This window comes from Cucurbita pepo, chromosome LG01 (genome assembly GCF_002806865.2).
Source record: "Cucurbita pepo subsp. pepo cultivar mu-cu-16 chromosome LG01, ASM280686v2, whole genome shotgun sequence".
NCBI classification, from domain to species: Eukaryota; Viridiplantae; Streptophyta; class Magnoliopsida; order Cucurbitales; family Cucurbitaceae; genus Cucurbita; species Cucurbita pepo.
This window is the reverse complement of record NC_036638.1, coordinates 6,128,265-6,145,594: the sequence shown is the minus strand read 5'-3', so window position 1 is coordinate 6,145,594 and position 17,330 is coordinate 6,128,265. Positions and strand designations below refer to the sequence as shown.

The 17,330-nt window shown below is 36.4% G+C and overlaps 3 protein-coding genes across 3 annotated transcripts; 1 reads left to right on the top strand and 2 right to left on the bottom strand.

Moving 5' to 3' along the window:
- Positions 1-36: 36 nt before the first annotated feature.
- On the bottom strand, positions 37-2,717 carry LOC111788218 (putative serine/threonine-protein kinase-like protein CCR3). Its single transcript, XM_023668501.1, has one exon. The coding sequence runs from the start codon at positions 2,485-2,487 to the stop codon at positions 112-114; it is 2,376 nt and encodes a 791-aa protein (XP_023524269.1). The 5' UTR covers positions 2,488-2,717; the 3' UTR covers positions 37-111.
- Positions 2,718-6,559: 3,842 nt separating this feature from the next.
- Positions 6,560-9,646, bottom strand: LOC111790585 (carboxy-terminal domain RNA polymerase II polypeptide A small phosphatase 1-like). Its single transcript, XM_023671549.1, has 6 exons — positions 9,127-9,646; positions 8,233-8,361; positions 8,026-8,146; positions 7,837-7,918; positions 7,098-7,251; positions 6,560-6,994 (listed from the first exon to the last, which is right to left on the bottom strand). The coding sequence occupies exons 1-6, from the start codon at positions 9,400-9,402 to the stop codon at positions 6,875-6,877; spliced, it is 882 nt and encodes a 293-aa protein (XP_023527317.1). The 5' UTR covers positions 9,403-9,646; the 3' UTR covers positions 6,560-6,874.
- A 519-nt stretch (positions 9,647-10,165) lies between these two features.
- On the top strand, positions 10,166-17,330 carry LOC111780970 (PHD finger protein ALFIN-LIKE 2-like). Its single transcript, XM_023661356.1, has 5 exons — positions 10,166-10,453; positions 10,583-10,635; positions 10,926-11,128; positions 16,566-16,686; positions 16,770-17,330. The coding sequence occupies exons 1-5, from the start codon at positions 10,360-10,362 to the stop codon at positions 17,022-17,024; spliced, it is 726 nt and encodes a 241-aa protein (XP_023517124.1). The 5' UTR covers positions 10,166-10,359; the 3' UTR covers positions 17,025-17,330.

Here is a 17,330-nt window from a genome sequence, read left to right as displayed (position 1 = left end):
TTAGATGAAAAAACTCTACCTTTTTACATCACTAAAGAATGATGAAGATCAAATAAATAAACAATGAAGAACAGCTCAAAATTTTCTTGTGTTTGTTTGAAGAACTTTTTTTCACTCTGAAACAATGGAAATTCCACCACTAGAGATGCTACCAGGGCTATCATCACAGAGATTCAAAGCTCGTTCCAAATTAGCGACAACGTCGGTCATCGTTGGCCGATCTTTCCCTTCCAAATGCACGCAGTGCATCGCTGTGTAAGCCACCAGCTCCACAGCCTCTGCTTCGTTGATATGCGGTGGCCCGACTCTCCGATCCAAAATCTTCGCCAGTTCTCCAACCATAATGACAGGCACTGCATAATCGACCACGCTCACCGGTGTCCCGCCTTGTTCATCGTCTTTGAATATAGCTCTCTTCCCTGTCAACAGCTCCAACAACACCACACCAAGCCCATACACATCACTCTTAGCAGTCAAAACATTGAGTCCATAGTATTCAGGATCAATGTAACCAACCGTCCCAGCTGCCTTGGTTGGTTGGTAGTCAGAGCCTGACCCGGGACTCATTAACGACAACCCGAAATCCGACACTCTTGCTGTCCAATTCGAGTCGAGGAGAATGTTGGATGATTTGATATCTCTATGGATTATGGGAGGAACTGCGTAGTTATGAAGATATTCAATACCTCTAGCTGCATCTAAACCAATTTTGATCCTCATTTTCCAAGAGTTTATAACACTGCTCCCTTTCTCAGTGTTGTTCTTGTCATGAACATGATTGTAAAGTGCACCATTTTTCATATACTCATAAACCAACAGCCGCTCATCTTTCTCCTCACAATACCCAACAAGCCTAACCAAATGCTTGTGATGAAGCCTAGACAAGAATGCCACTTCTGAATCAAAAGCACTCTCCTTCTCCTGAAACTTCTTAGTTTTCGACCCCGTTTCGCCTCTCTTTATCGCAACGTCCCGACCGTCGAACAGTTTCCCCCGGTACACCACGCCGAAGCTTCCCTGCCCGATCTTGTTATCAGGGGAAAACTCATTGGTAGCCTTAGCAAGCTCAGATAGAGTGAATTCTTCTGCTTTATCCGCGTGCTTCGACGATGTCCCACTCCTCTGTCTCCGCATTATCCGGGACCCCTGTCGCCGAATTGTCGACGACCTCGACACCGGGCTGTTGTTCGTGTTCGATGTTGTCGAGCTAGCAGCTCTAGTGATGGTGGGCTGAACAGAGTTATGTATCTTCTTATGCTTAAAACAAACACCAGTCCATAAACAGTAAAGAACAGTACAAATCCCAGCAAATGCCCCAACAGAGCCCACAATAGCAAATGCCAACAAACCCCTTTTCAAACCCGCCGAAGGAGGTGATGGGGCCGCCACCGTTGGCGGCGGCGGTGGAGGCGACGGCAGCGGCGTTGAAACATTAAACAAACAGCGACCACAGACATTCCCAGAACCAGAACAGAGCGTTTGAGACAGAGGATAAACCCCACAATCACTACAAGAAGATTGAACACAAGGACCAGGAAGAATCTTAGGAAGAGAAAGTGAAGAATCATTGGACCAACCAGGCCCCCAACAAAGAACAGAGAAATTGCTCGTCGTTAAACCACAAACAAAATCCGATCCAGAAGAAATTAACTCAAAAGAAGTTTCTCGAATCGAATCAACAGAGAATCTCAAATCACCACTCCAACAGACCACCGATCGATTCGAGACCAAAATCCCACAGCTATGGCGTTCACCGAGTGCCAATTCAGAGAACTCCATGGCTAAACTTGAAGGAAAATCCAGCTGCCCAAATTCGTTGTTCCCTTTACAAACCAACCCACCAGAGATATTCAATCCACAGGCATGAGACCCGCCGGCGACGATGGTCGCCATTGAAATATTTCTAAACCCATTTTCGATTACGTTTGCAATCGACGAATTTCGACCCCAACATCGTACGAATCGATTATTACCCTTCAAAATTCCGCAAGAAAATCCATACCCAGAAGAGATTGAATCGAATTGAAGAGAAGAAAATCCAACTTTAGCTTTGTTACCTTCTCGCCAGCAAGTTACATTGCCGGCGCCGACAGCCGTGGCACAGATTTGGTCGTCGCCGACCGCGAGATTCTCGAGAAAAATGGAGGTATTGTTATAGATTCTTCTCCAGGGAAACGCAGCGGTGGTTGAGTCGAACTCCCAGCAAATGAGGATGTCGCTGCTAGACCTTAAACCGCAGAAGATATTCCGACCGCCGGAGACGGCAGAAAAGGAGAAATGAGGTTCAATAAAAATAGTTTGACCGTCACGGAAGCACAAAATCCTTTGGGTCAGCTGCTCGGCGACGATGCCACAAACGGTTCTGGAGCCGTAACTGACGGCAAGGGTGGAGGCTGAACCAAGAGCTTGAATCGCCGGGAACAGCGGGAAAACGACGGCGATGAGGGTGAAGACGGCGGCGAGAGTCGGAGAGGGTAATTTCGTCATTTAAAAGAGGAGAGAGAGAAAAAAGGGAGGTTTTGTTGGGGTGTGGTCTGCTGTACTTCATTGGGAGTTGCAGCCATGAACAGAGGAGAGAGAAAAGGAAAGATCCAAGTTAAGAGAGAGAGAGAGATGAGGGAATCAAGAGGGTCTGTGTTTATAGTGAGAAAAGACCAAAAAAGAATGAAATTTCAGAGAAAGTAAGAGAGAGGAGAGAGAAAGAAAGGAGAGAGAAAGAATTTCTGGTTTTTCTCCATTCTCACCGGAGACGGAAGCTCTTAAACACCGTGTTTGGCAGCCGTTTTACTTTAATACGTTTTACATTTCTCTTTTCTTTTTTTAAATCATTTTTTTATTTTCCTTTTTTTAATTAATTTATTTTATATTATTATTATTATTTATTAGGCTACAAAAATTTTATGGATTTTTTAACTTAAAGTTCCATCTCATCCATGTTATTAAAAATGCAAGAAAAATATATCTGTATAGGTGGACTTGAGGTCTTGAATTTCTTGGTAGGAATCGAGTTAATTCNATGGTCTGAATTTATTGCATTCTTTTTAATTATATGCACTAATAACATATTTATAGGCATCCAATTTTTTTCTCTTAATTGCATTGACATTAGATCGTACAGATAATTTAAAATATTAAAAAAAGACTTAAAATTATTTTGTAGTACAAAAAAAAAAAAAAAAANAAAATAAACTTAATTACGCCAGCTACGCATTAAATTAAAAATCAATCTCGATATTAAATTAATACGCTTTAAATTCTTCATAATTACAATTACTTATAACGCATAATTTCTTTTGCGAATTTATTGTATTCATTCAATTAATTTTTTTTAAAAAAAACAAATAATATATATCTTTGAATTAAAACTTTAAAATAATAATTATATAATTAGAATTTTTTTCTAAATGAATCAATTTTGATTCTGGACCTTAATCTTTTTTTTTTAAAACCATTATTCATTTATTTTTATTTAATTAAACTTTTTAAATGTTTTAAGTTAAATTTACCATATAAAATTTAATGGATAATAATATATTAAATTAAGTAGTAATTCAAGTGTAATAAATTAGTAATAGTTACAATTTTGGTGGAAGGGATTATAAATTAATAATGGTTGATTGATGGTTTAAACTATATGCTTAATTAATTGTAATTTATAAGAATATATTTGTTGAAAATATTAATTAATTTATATTAAGTTTAAATTATTCAATAATCACAATTGACTGTTGAATTCAATTAAAATTGTTCATATGTTACGTATTACTAATTAATCGGTATATTGTACTATTTATGCCATCAAACTTTTCATTCATTTTTTCTAAATTTTCTTGTAACGTGAGAAATCGGTGTTCATCAATAAAATATGTCTAAGTCTAATTTGAAAATCAATACTTTCTCCGTCTAGGTTGGTTCATTATCAATCTACATCAATGTATTAATATACAAAAACGATCGAAACAAATAACGTCGATGGCTAAAAAACTATATTAAAATATACGATATTTAATATAAACTAAAAAAAACAACGATATTTAGATATTTAGTTGAATTGAGTTAAGTTGTAGATCGGATTTAGATCATTATCAACTTAATCGACAGGAATTAAGAGGAAACAAAATTAAAAGATGGAACCCACAAGGTGTGAAGTGGTCAAAAGAATTAAATAGGATGAGAAATGGAGGGGCAGGCATGTTGTTTGGAAAGCAAGAAAATGGAAAAGAAAGCTAAAGAAAATGATTTTGTTTGGAGTGTTTGAATTGTAAGATGAAGACTTGGTCCAATTTCTTCATTTCTCATATCTAAATTAACTTATCATTTCCTCCAATTTTCACTCAACTTTTCTTTCTCATAAAATTTAATTTAAAAAAAAATAAAAATAAATAAATATCAGTTTTCTTATTCGTTAAACTATGTTTAAATATGATAATAAGAATATATTTATTATCTATGTATAGCATTTATTTTTTAATATTGGGACGTGATTTAATTCGTTTTTCTAAAATTTTATGAACCCGAAAGTATTATGTAATTTTAATATTTATATTTTAAAAATACATATATTTTTAGAGAGAAAAAAAAAAAAGAAAAGAACTCACGGGTTAGACTTATCCATACCAAATAAAAACAGCGTAACATAGTTAATAAATTAAAATAATTTTTTAATTAAAATCCGAGCAACAAATAGCTTGGATTTGATGGAAAAAAGAAATATTTGGAATATTTTGGTTAGAAATAATAAATTAATTAATTAAATGTTGTGAGGACAATCATGGCTGTTTGGGAAGAGGAGAACATTATCTATACATTCCAACTATAATTATTTAGGTTAATTAATTCTTCACCAACCCATTACCTTTTTGTCTTGGATTTAGATATCATTTTCTTAATTTAAAAAAAAGATTACCTATATTATTTTTATTTATTTATTTGTGTATCACCATATTTATTATATTTTTTTTTATTTTTAAATTTAAATTTAAAGATTTACATTTTTTTTTTGTGGGTTGAACTACATAAAAGATCGGTTTATTCACATGTTGTACCTATCAATTAGTGAAGAAATATTTTCATGTGTAAAAAAAAAAATCATATTTAAAATAAATAATGATGTGAAGTCGATGGTCTATCTCTCCACTATTTAATATTTTTCATTTTTTATTTTTGAAAATTAAGTATATAAACACTACTTTATACCTATAAATTAACTACGAATTCAAATATATTTTTTTAGTAAATATAAAAAATATAATCAGAATTTTGAAAAGAAATAAGTATTAAAAGTGGACTTTTAAGTTATTAGAAATGAGAAGAGAGAAAGATGAAGGAGACCAAAACAAAACAATGTTGGAAATTGGTGTGTGAATGATGGGTTTAGAGGACAGACAAAGTTATGAAGGGGTGAAGTTGGCGAAGTTCCCTAAACCCTAAAATATTGGACCAAAAGTATTGCATTCAACATGGTGTGTCCCTTTGTTTCGACTTTGCTTTGCCTCATTCCTCACTTTTTGTTGTTCCAAACTCAATGCCTTCGCACCACTTTCTTTTTCTTTATACTTTGTTTCAAATTCAGATTCCTTGTCTTCTTTTGTTTCTATCTCTTGTCTTTGTTTTCTCCTTGTCTTCTTTTGTTTCTATCTCTTGTCTTTGTTTTCTCCTTTTACTTTAAAGTGAGTAATGGATTGATGTAACTATCACCTTTATGACGATGTAATGTTACCATTTGTCAAAATCTAAACTTCTAAACAAGAAAAAATGAATCTCGGTTATTTTGGATAAATATGTATTATTTATTTATTAATTTTGTATGTCGACAACTACACAACCTCTTTCCATCATGGAATATAACATCTCAAACCCAAGTCAACCCAAGGAAGCATCCAAGTTGAAAGAATTGAATGGGTCTTTGTAGGTCAAGTCCTATCCTTTTATTTTAGTCATTCATTGACTCATCCTATCAATGTTAAGAAAAAAGATAGTAGAATTGGTCATTGAAACCTTTTGTTTTTGTTGGGAGGGAGTTTTGGATTGAAAATTCAAATCTTTGGACTTTTCAATTATAACCACTAGGGACTACCCAAGTCTCTTCTTACTATATAAATAGACTATAACCAAAAATCCTCCAAATCAACCAATAGGGTTGGGACGCAAATTCAAGAAATAGGGTTTAATCACCAATAACATCAGAGACAATCCCAAGAGTATACTTTTGCCTTTAACCCAACACATATATATACACAAATATCATCGTATGAGATTATGACATTGCTAGAGAAGCTCGGAGTTTGTGTTGTGGGTAGTCAAAACAACTTCCAAGAGCCCAATCTCATACAATGATATATCTATATCATCGTATGAAATTATGACATTGCTAGAGAACAAAACAACTTCCAAGAGCCTCCAAGAAACTCTCAAAGTAGTTCTTGAGCTATTCTAACTTTAACAAGCAGCTTAAAAATTAAAATGGTTCTCAAGCTATAGATCAAAACAACTTCCAAGAAACCCTTCTAGCCAATAATTGATATGCACTAAATATTTTGAAGAAACCACAACAGTTAAAAGCAACCGAATGAGGAGAAACTCCTGGTGTTTATTGGTAAAAGTAAAAAGAAAATTCCTACAAACATATCCAACAACATTGCATGGATAAATTACAAATCAGGATTCCTACAAATTTACATTTTAATACTATATACTAATTTCAAACATTTTGGATGAAACTTTATCTATGATGTACAAAATAAAGCTATACAAAAGCTCAAGAATCAAAATCTGACTCATGAAGGTGCTGCCCTTAGAACAAGCTAACTGTGCTAACTGTTGACATGGTGCAGAGAATAATATACCTTTTTTCTTGCACAAATCTTCATTTAACTTAGGTTGGAATTCCATGCTTCTGAAACCATTCAGGCATATGAAATCTTTCATACAGCACCGGCCTGACGTCGTCCTGCAGCGAGAGGTGCTTTAGAAGTGGAAGAATGACATCTAGGAGCTGTATATGGAGAACAAGCAACAGAAAAAAATTGGTCACAATTTGAAATATTTTCAAGATGCACTACTGTTGCTGGAAGATCCAGAATTTCAAGATTTCCCACCTGTGAATCGCGTGGTTGCCCTGCAGAAAATGAAATGCAAGGAATTCCATTCAGAGGTTGCAATAAAAAACTGAAAGGATTGTTGTCAACGATGACTATTCTTCTTAGATCCTTTGATAGGCCGGAGAGATCCTTCACGTGATCTCCGTATTCCCTGTAGATTATATAGCGAACACAGATTTTACGGGGAGAAAATAATTAATGGTTTAAACTTTTTTTAGAAGGTTTGTCAGGTTTCATCCATCCAATATTTGAAATCCTTTCCAGAAATGAGTAGGTTTGCGTAACATTATCCAGAACAAAATTATGACACTTGAAACATTCAAACTGAAATATGGACTCAAGTAGAATTCCATCAAAGTGGGTTTGGGAGTGATTTTGAAAGAATTAAAATCACTTTTGACCTGTTTTAAATTACTCTAGAGCATGTTTTTAATCATTCAAAATCTTAATTATTAAGATGATATAAAATTATGTTTATAAGTGTAAAATCAAACCAAAATCATAGCCTGCAGCATCAATAAATAATGAAATTTGGGATAAAAAAACAAGTAGTTAATAAGTTCTACTCAAACTCCTGAATGATTCAAACTTGTTTTTGGAAAGGGCAAGTTCAATTCCTTGAGATTCGATAACTCTAGTAGTATTATATCTTTATTGACTAGAAGCTTAATGACTGAAACTCTGCCGGACCCAAATAGAAATTAAAGTAGAACAAAATAGCAGAAACAGTACTTACGTGCTAATAGTTGAAGGCCTATACAGCCGAAGACTAAATAGATTTTCTTCATCTATCCTATCAACAAGAGGCCTTGCATACCCTGAGGCATATACATAAATGGAATCCTTCAGATTCGATGACTTTTTCCGTTCATGGGTAATAGACGGTCATTATTTGATAATATGATGGATAGTAGAGTGTACAAACCTTCAAGACCAGCTGTGAAGAGTACAAGATTTGCGAATACACTTAGTTGGTTTAAGAAATCGTGCATACCCGGACGCTCAAAGACAGTAACATAGTTGACCTTAGGCTTCCCTTCACAGTCCTAAAAATAGGAGAATAACCAGGAAAGATAGTTAAACTAAAACTCAGTAAAATGAAACAGTACAAGGCTCCTGAAAAGGAAAATACCTCGTCTGAAGAAAAGCACTCGAGTTCAAAAAACTTCAGTCCAGCTTCGATAGCTTGATTGCGAATAACAGCAGGCAAAGTAGATGTCTCGTATGAACATACGAGAGTTTCATCCAAGTCAAGAACTATCTGTAATTGTCCAATGTCAGATGTGGAATCTAGAAAGGAAGGCACAATGGGGACAAAAGAATAAGAGGAATTCCAGTAAACATGAATGATTCCCGCCCCACCCAATAGAGAAAAAAAAGCACAATCCTTCGTGCGCCTTTATGGAAATGAATGTAAATTTTTTAACCATTTGAACTTCACACAGAATCTCCACAAACTTCTAACATAATAAGTTCTACAGAGCACTGGAAAACATTTTAAGAGAAATCATTATTCATAACGTTCTGTTCTAAAATGAAGGAACATAGTTCCTTCAAATTGAGATAAGTATTCACAGAAAGTTCCAGGGCTAGATTCTTTCATCTAATAAATGAATCGTCAGCATGCAAGACAGCAGAACCATAGGCAATGAAGTTGAAGCTTTCCTGTCCCTATTTTAATCAAGAAACAGCACGTCTCCGCTTCACCAAAATGTTATCAATCAATCTTCCCACGCAGACAAAGGCCAGGCCTGGTTAAATACTACTCCAAATTTCAGAAAGATTAATCAAACTTATACATATATCGAAACCATTGAGATAAACTCATAGAAGAAGGAGAATGCAAGACCCAATGATCACAAAATTGCGCAAACCCAAGCAGCACAATCATACCACAGTCTCAAGAAAAATCGAACAGAAATTGAAACCAAACACAAACACGTCGCAGAACACTAGATTTTCAGCAAACAATTTCGGTGGGAAAACCACAATCATAACGAGTAATCAACAAGAAAAATAACAATACCGTCAGTTTCTCCCTAAGCCCAACGGACTCCTTCTCGCCTTCAACGGAGTCGATATCAACGGTGGAGTCGGCGAGCAACTCCTGGTCAGGAAGTTCAACAACCGGCAAAGGCTTAAAAGACGGAGACGAAGAATCAGAAGAAAGAAGCCGAAGGTGTTCAAAAGCTCTGAGGATTCGAACGAAGATCTGAAAGAAGAACGCCAACCAGTTCAACAACGTCTTCCACACCTGCAGAGCCGTGGGCCAATAGACCTCCGGTTGAGTCAACTCAGCCATAGGTTGTCGGAGCCGCCTCTCCAACTTCCAAAAGGCACCGGAAGAGCTGTCCCCCTGCGATGGAAAATAAAACCAGTCGGCTTCCGAGTTTTCCTCCCTATGACTGTGTACAGTAAACAGCTCCGGCAGCGGCGGCGGAGGAGGAGGAAAGTGGAAGCACGGTGAGGAAGAGAGTTGGGGAGTTCTAAAAAGGAGGTAAAAGTGAGCGCGTGTTAAGAACAATGGAAAGTGAAAGAATGCGCCAATAAGGAAAGACAATTCTGGCGCTCTTTTAAAACCATGTCATTGCTAGTTATTGATGATAACAGAGATTTAATTCGGTACTTCCGATACCACTTGAAACCGATAAATTTAGTAATTATAAACTCATTTTGTTAATTATTTGCAATACTTTTGTTTGAGTTCTACAATCCATCCTTCCCACCAAGTTCTAATAAACAAAATAACAGCCGATCTAAATATATTTAGTCGGCTCGTAAAATATTATGATTCATTATGGGTGGAACTATATACTGTCTCATAGTGCTCAGCGAATAAGCTATGTTAGATCATGTTATTATGAGACCAAAATACGTAAAAATCCATTTTGTTGTATACATTAGAATTGAATTAATTTTTAAAAGTATATAAAATTTAAAAAAAAATAGAAATTTGTATATAAAATATTAATTAATTTTTAAAATTGGTTAGGTTACAAAAATTTCATATAATTAAAAAAATGTATGGAGGTTGGGAAAGATGAAGCATTATTAATAGCATGTCGGAGAGGAAAATCTGCGTTAATTGGAGATTAGAGAGTTAAAGAGTGGATTACAAATTATAAATAGCGTGGGATCAAGCCAAACCCAAAAGCCGTACAAAAGGTTCGCACAAAAAGGTTCCAAGTTTATCGATGCTGGTCACTGGGCAGTGATCACTACGATCTCTTCGACTTCTGCAATTTACTCGATCAATTAAATGGCGTCAATCTCTTCCAGCCTTCGCACCGTCGAAGATATCTTCAAGGATTACAACGCTCGACGCACAGGCCTTGTGCGAGCCCTCACTTATGGTGATATTTTCATTCTCGATCGATCTTTCTCTTGCTTCTCACCATAAGCTTTTGATGGGTCCTTTTTTGTGAATGTGTTTGATGAATTGGGTCTTGATTTTGATCTCCCATTTGCTTCTTTTCTTACAGATGTTGATATGTTCTACTCGCTTTGCGATCCTGGTGAGTGTTCGGTTCTTTTGATCTTGATTTTGGTTTTTTTTTTTTTTTTTTTTTTTTTTTTTTTTTTTTTTTTTNTCGGTTGACCGGAGAATCGAGGGGGAATGATAGTCTCGTTAGGGGGAGGATCTTGTTTTGCTTTTGTAGAAATAGTTATTTGTCTTTTCATTTTGTTCTGCTATGCTTTTTTGACGAGCGTTTGATGGGGGCATTACTCAAAATTAGTGAGAGAAACTTGCGGTTTTGTGCGCCTTTTGACCTAATTTTGGGGTTTGTTCTTTATGGTGATTTTTTTTTTTTTTTTTTTTTTTTTTTTTTTTTTTTTTTTTTTTTTTTTTNGGTGACTTTGCCTGCCGAGGAAGTTCCATCCGAGCTCCCTGAGCCCGCGTTGGGGATCAATTTTGCAAGAGATGGGATGAAGCGCAGAGACTGGCTTTCGCTGGTGGCTGTGCACAGCGATTGTTGGTTGCTTTCAGTGGCGTTCTATTTTGGTGCTCGACTCAACCGTAATGAGCGGTAAGTTATATAACTTCCAGAATATAGGAATATCTACTGGATCTTGAATTCACGATGAAGCATGTGGGATTGTTTGGTTTGCCACTTGTGACCTCAATAATCTCTTGTTTAAAAAAATTCTCTCTCACATCCTTCTGCACTGGTACAATGTGTTTAGCACTCATGCATTCCAATTAAATGCACCTTCTTGGGTATGTTTGTTATCCTAGTTTGTTTGATGACTAGGGCCCATCTACTTGGATTTGATCTCTTATTCTGTTGTGGTATACTGTCAGTTAGGAAAGTGGAGAAGATCATGTTCTTCTCGCCACTGTAATGAAAAATCTCTTATATGGTTGCATTATGCGTATAGTTAAGAATTTGGCCACAGAATCACCTGTGTTAACTGTTACAAACATGCAGTCTTTCCTTCCAATTTGCTTCACTTCTTCTACCTTTTCTTGCTTTCACTCTGAGTGTGTATGCAGCTGTCTCTAACATTCATAAATCATAGCTGAAACTTTCTTTTGTAGGTCACGAAAAAGTGCTATTTGAATGTGTATTTGGTAGGGTATTGGTGTTTTTGTTGACCTTAAAATCACAAGCTGTAAAATGCTCTTCATAATAACAAGCTATAACATGCTCTTCAAAATAGATGTTTCTTCTATTTTAATTTTTTTTAATAAGAAATAGTGGATCATTTTTTGCGGATGGTATGCTTTTTGGGCTCATGACTTCACACTTGTAGCTTCCCTACCGAGTGTTCTATTTGCCTTGTGGCTAGTTATTTTTGGGTTCACGAAGGCTTCATACTTGTGGCTAGTTACTTTAGGGCTCATGAATACATACTTGTGGATAGTTATTTTTGGGCTGGATGCATGCGTCTCTCATTGCCAACGACCTCAGTAAGAGGAGAAAGGGTGTTGCAACCAAGGTTAATCTTTAAATAGTTGGATTGAGATGTCCTAGGTTCGATTCCTTTTGCGAAGAGCTTTGAACATTGTTGGAGAAAATGATTGGGGAATGAATCATTGGTATAAATTATTTTATTGTCGTCAACAACAAACCTAGAGACAAAATGCTTTTGGGGCCTTAAGACAGGCTGGCCCACTCTCCCCTCATCCCTAGTCACTCAGAATTTACTTACTAAGATTCTGGTTCAGAAAGAGAGTTTCTCGAGATTGGTTGTCATTGGCTGACTTCACAGAGAAGTCTTCTCAGTATTGTTATGGGTCCAAAATTTTTCTTCCTTGACTTCACAGAGAAGAGTAATTATAGAATAGGTTGAAGAGGTTTAGGGTATGCAAGGAATTAACTAAAATGGTGGAGTTATCCAACTGTCTTCCCAGAAATGAATCTTACTTCCATTATCCACATTTGAAGTTAATAGTCGAGGAGGGCTTCTTTGTCCTTGAGTATCCCCTCCACAACTATTAGCCTTCACCAACTTTTTTTTTTTTTTTTCTGAAAACTGCAAGCTATTCGTTGGGACCAAGCCATAAATAATAAGGATTACATTTCTCCGTAAGGCATATTCTTCTTGTGAATTTTCCTTCCATTATCGAGAACCATTTCATAAGGAGTGCTCTTTTTCTATGCAAGAGCACCCCCCACTCTGAGTCCTATCTCACTTCATTTAACCAGATGCCTACTCAACTTATATATATCTCCCTTCCAATGAACCCTCTAATCATCTTCTCCATGCTAAAGATAATCTTTGCGGGAGCTCTTGAGAGGTAGAATTAGTATATAGGACAGTTGTTCAACAATAATTGACCCAGAATTTTGGGAACCAGGCATAAGAAGAGTTTATAAGAGGCTTGCATCTTGGAAGAAAAGTTTTTCCTCAAAACGTGGTAGACATACTCTCTTTCCATCAGTCTTGAGCAACATCTTGATCTATTTTATGTCTCCATTTAGAGTTCTTTGTGCGGTTAGCGAAGTCTTAGAGATTCTTATAAGGGATTTCTTGTGGTAGGGTATTGATGTGGAGAAAGTTCTCCTCTTGTGAGGTGGTGTATGCCGTTGGACCTTGGTGGATTAGCAAGAAACTCATGGAAAGATATTTCTGTTGAGCATCTTGTACTTTCTCAATTTGTTTCTTTGGAAGGATAACTGGTGAGGGAAAGACCCTTTACCCTACCATTCCCTTTCTTCGTCCAAGAACTCTCTCTTCTTTGTTGGGGATTCACTTTCCTTTGTTCAATCAGTAAACTGCAGATGTTTTGGCTTTCTCATATTAGATTGGAGAGGTTTTTTTTAGCCCTAGGAAGAGGGATGTTCGCCTTTGGAGTCCTTGTTTGCCTAAGGCTTTTTCTGCACTTCCTTCTTTCACTGTTTGGTTAGTCTCTCTTTGTCAAGGGTTTCTAATTATTCTTAAGTGTGGAAGGTGAGAGAATTCTCAAGAAGGTTAAGTTCTTTGTGTTGTACGTTATACATAAAACAATTTACACCTTGGATTAGATTTTGGGTAAGGTGTTCAATTTGGGAGGTTGCTTTGTTGTGTTGTGTGCAAGAGAGCGGCCGAGCAACTCAATCATATTTTTTAGAGATGTGATTTCAAAGGAGCAATCTGGAGTTACGTCTTCATAGATTATCAAGGAGTTTCTTCTCCACCCCCTGGTGATAAAGGATCATGTTTCTGCTGTGTTGGGGATTGTGCTATTTTATGGGTGTCTTTTGGGTGTGAGGAATAATAGAATCTTCGTAGAGTTGGAGACATTGCTAGGTTTTGTTTAATTCCTTGTTAGATTTCATGTTACTCTTTGGGCTTTGATTACAAACTTATTTTGTAATTATTGTTTAAGTCTTATTTCTCTAGATTGGAGTTCCTTCTTATTATTAGGCTCCTTTTTGTGGGGTCCTTTTTTGTGTTCCCTTGTTTTCTTCTAGTTTTTCCAAATGAATGTTTGGTTTATCATTAAAAAAGGGTGGATCGTCTTTTCTAATTTAACTTGAAACCTGTCCTACAAAGGTTCCCAGAAGTTGCTGGAGAGTGCACCTTGTAGAAGCAAAGGTTTCCCAGTCCCATAAGCCCGTGAAGGTGGGGTCTTCAAAACCTTGAAAACTATTTGGTTCCTCTTAAACCAAATCCTCCCTGAAGTCCTTATTCTGGATTGATCCATACAACTAAGGCTCGCCCCTCGAAAGGAGAACCATCCAGGTGCTGGAGCACCGCATCTTGTAGCCAAAAGTGAAAGACCAACATAAACTGAAAGTGAGCCCCATCCGTTCTAACCAACATCACATTTTTTACACACAATCACTCCCTTTGCACACTTCTTACATACACTAGTTGTTGGTGGTGGTCCTGGACTCCCGAGCCTCTTTCCTTGGAGAGTTTAAAACCTCTGCTCCAAAAAGTTTTTTTGTTTCCTTCCATCTTCACCTCCTGAAAATGGCAATAATTCCCTTAACCAACAAAACATCTCTCGTCTTTAGCATCTAAAAACATAATGTTTGCAAGATGGTTTCCTTAAATTTATATGGCCAAATGAAGCTTACTCTAAGCAGGCAACCTTCTTGTGAACTGGCACTATGAAAATAAATGAGGGGCTGATTCTAATTCCACCTTACAGAACACATGCCCGTTGGAAATGAAACTTTCTTCTTTGAAAGAGATTGCTTGTTTCCATCTCTTGTAGGACATTTACAATAATGAAATCATTTCTCGGTAGCTTTGATCTCCAAATCAACATAAGAGAACCAGACTTTCCACTAGATGTCTCTATCCAACAAACTTGGTACAAACTTCTGACACCGAAAAACCTTGTCTGATGTGAACCATGTAGTGAAATTTTAAGTCTCCGTGCCTTGATCATCATGGTCACGTCGATGACCCTGACTTAATGTAGTCAAGGACTAGTGGGTAAGGCTAATGAAGAAGAAAATAAGAAAACATGAAACATCATCATGTATAACATAATTATGATAATAGTATTTCATTGTCCCTTAATACTTCTTTTCGATAATAAAACTTTGCCTACGTGTCCATCAATGTCTTATTCACTTTACCTTGTGTCAAAGCTTCAAGAAACATAAATATTTTGCTCTTACTATTGACTTTCTACCTAGTTGCCTGCCTTTTCCTGGGCTCTCCCTGTATTTCCTACACCAACATGTAATGCAAGGAAATGTCTGCCTGAAGTTTGTTTTTATTTAAATTATTCTTTTTCTGTTTTCGATGGATAATTGCTATTCTAAATTTTTTTATTACTGTTAATTATAGGAACTTTATTTGTTAAGTGGATATTAAGTGTAGCAATCGATAGGACCTTTCCTACAATGTGGTATTTCTTTCATGTACATAGATTGGGTCTATCTTGATTAAGTTTAACTATCTCTCATTTTTTGGGTGGTCATATTGAGCTTCTGGTAAAAGTGAAGGGTGAAAGCTGTAGTTGACAGAAAAAGCTTTTGTTTGTCTGAGAGGACATATATTTTGTGATGTCTGTGGTCTGCAGTTTCGTGGTCATCGAATACGAAACATTTCATTATAGATTTTCCTTATGAAATCAATAAATTCCAAGTCCTTTCTAAGGAGAAAAAAAGAAAAGTTGTACTATGCCTAGACCTGCATTTGTGCTTCACTAACGGTTTAGAAAAAGATGTATAATTAATGCATTCTCAGGTGAGGCAAATAACACATTGTTTCTAATAGGCAAGGTGAATCTCAACAGTAAGAAGTGTGAATGTATAGGGCACGTTTATGATGAGAGTAGACATGTAAATAAGAAAGGGGAATAGGGGGTGTGTGTCCGTGAGCTTTTTAGCAAGTGCTGTTAGTAAGAGTTTGTGAGGCATGGGCCGACCATTTTGTAGTACCGTTAGGAGTTACAGAGGAGAAAAAGAGGAGTGAGAATGGCAAGAAAATAGTCGACTGTTTTGGGGAGGAAGTGAACCTCTTGAAAATTTTGATAGTTTGTGATTTTGGTTCCTTCTGTATTTGCTTTGATATTTCATGCAAGAATTCTATCAGTTTAAACTGTCGCTATGTGTATGAGAGAATGTTCATTTTTCTTTTAGCTCAAGCTCATGTAAGAGCATAGATTTTAGGCTAGTGTTCTAGCACATTTGTGGTTTGCCCTGTTTTACAATTTTGTACTATAGTAGTTCAACAGCGATATTCGAACTCACGCTCTGATTCATTGTGTTCTCTCTCATTGCGGTGATTGTTTCCATTTCATTGAAGTTTAACTATAAATAGTTCCAATCTTTGGTGCTCTTTATTTTTGTGGATAAAATATTTTATTTCATTGAACCAACTAAATATTTGTCTGTAAACGAGTGTAGAGCATTGCATATTTCCAGGCAATTTAACATAACCTTGATCTACATGACTTTTTAACAGAAGAGAGCATGAACTTCATTGTTACTTTCTTTTGTCGTTCATGTGACCAGCACAGAACAATTTCTTTGATCTAATAGTATAAAAAATTGTGGTCTCGCCTTTCCACAGGAAGCGGCTGTTTAGTATGATTAATGATCTACCCACTCTATTTGAAGTTGCGTCTGGAAGGAAAGCTGTTAAAGACAAACCCAGTATGGACAGTGGAAGTAAATCCAGAAACAGCACAAAGGTGAAGTGCTGCGATATTTATTTTATGCCTTTTCCTTTGACTGAGAAGTTTAGGATAGATAGCAACCAACTTTTCTCTTGCAGAGATCACTGGACGGGTCGATTAGAAACAGCAATCCAAAGCTACTGGATGAGAGTTATGTAGAGGAGGAAGATGAGCATGGTGATACTCTGTGTGGGAGCTGTGGAGGGAACTACAACGCAGATGAATTTTGGATTGGATGTGACATATGCGAGAGGTGGTTCCATGGAAAATGTGTGAGGATAACACCAGCTAAGGCAGACAATATCAAGCAATACAAATGCCCCTCTTGCAGCACAAAGAGAGGAAGACAGTAGCGCACCGAGACAGACACCATCATGTAAAGCACACATTTTGTGGGAGTTAACCTTTATGTCTTGGAAAAAAACTGTTGGTAGGGGATTTACTTGTGATGAGGGTTTATAGGGGTGGGTTATAAAGTTAACACTCTAACGGATACGTAAGCCATGAGTTGAAGCTAGTTTTCTTTTCGTTCGCGTTCGTTCGTTTTTTTATTCATACATGTTCCTCCTCGTATAGTTTGGTGCTTGAAGATTGATTGATCTTTCCTTTGTTATAATGATATGAATGATATGAATGAAATGATTTGATCATTCATGTTA

Excerpts from the sequence above, each read along its gene's own strand:
- LOC111790585 (XM_023671549.1), bottom strand. The coding sequence starts at position 9,402 with ATGGCTGAGTTGACTCAACCGGAGGTCTATTGGCCCACGGCTCTGCAG. Across the intron at positions 8,147-8,232 it reads AGTGCTTTTCTTCAGACGAG|GACTGTGAAGGGAAGCCTAA; the intron begins GTATTTTCCTTT and ends TCCTATTTTTAG. Across the intron at positions 6,995-7,097 it reads GGCAACCACGCGATTCACAG|CTCCTAGATGTCATTCTTCC; the intron begins GTGGGAAATCTT and ends CTCCATATACAG.
- LOC111788218 (XM_023668501.1), bottom strand. The coding sequence starts at position 2,487 with ATGACGAAATTACCCTCTCCGACTCTCGCCGCCGTCTTCACCCTCATC.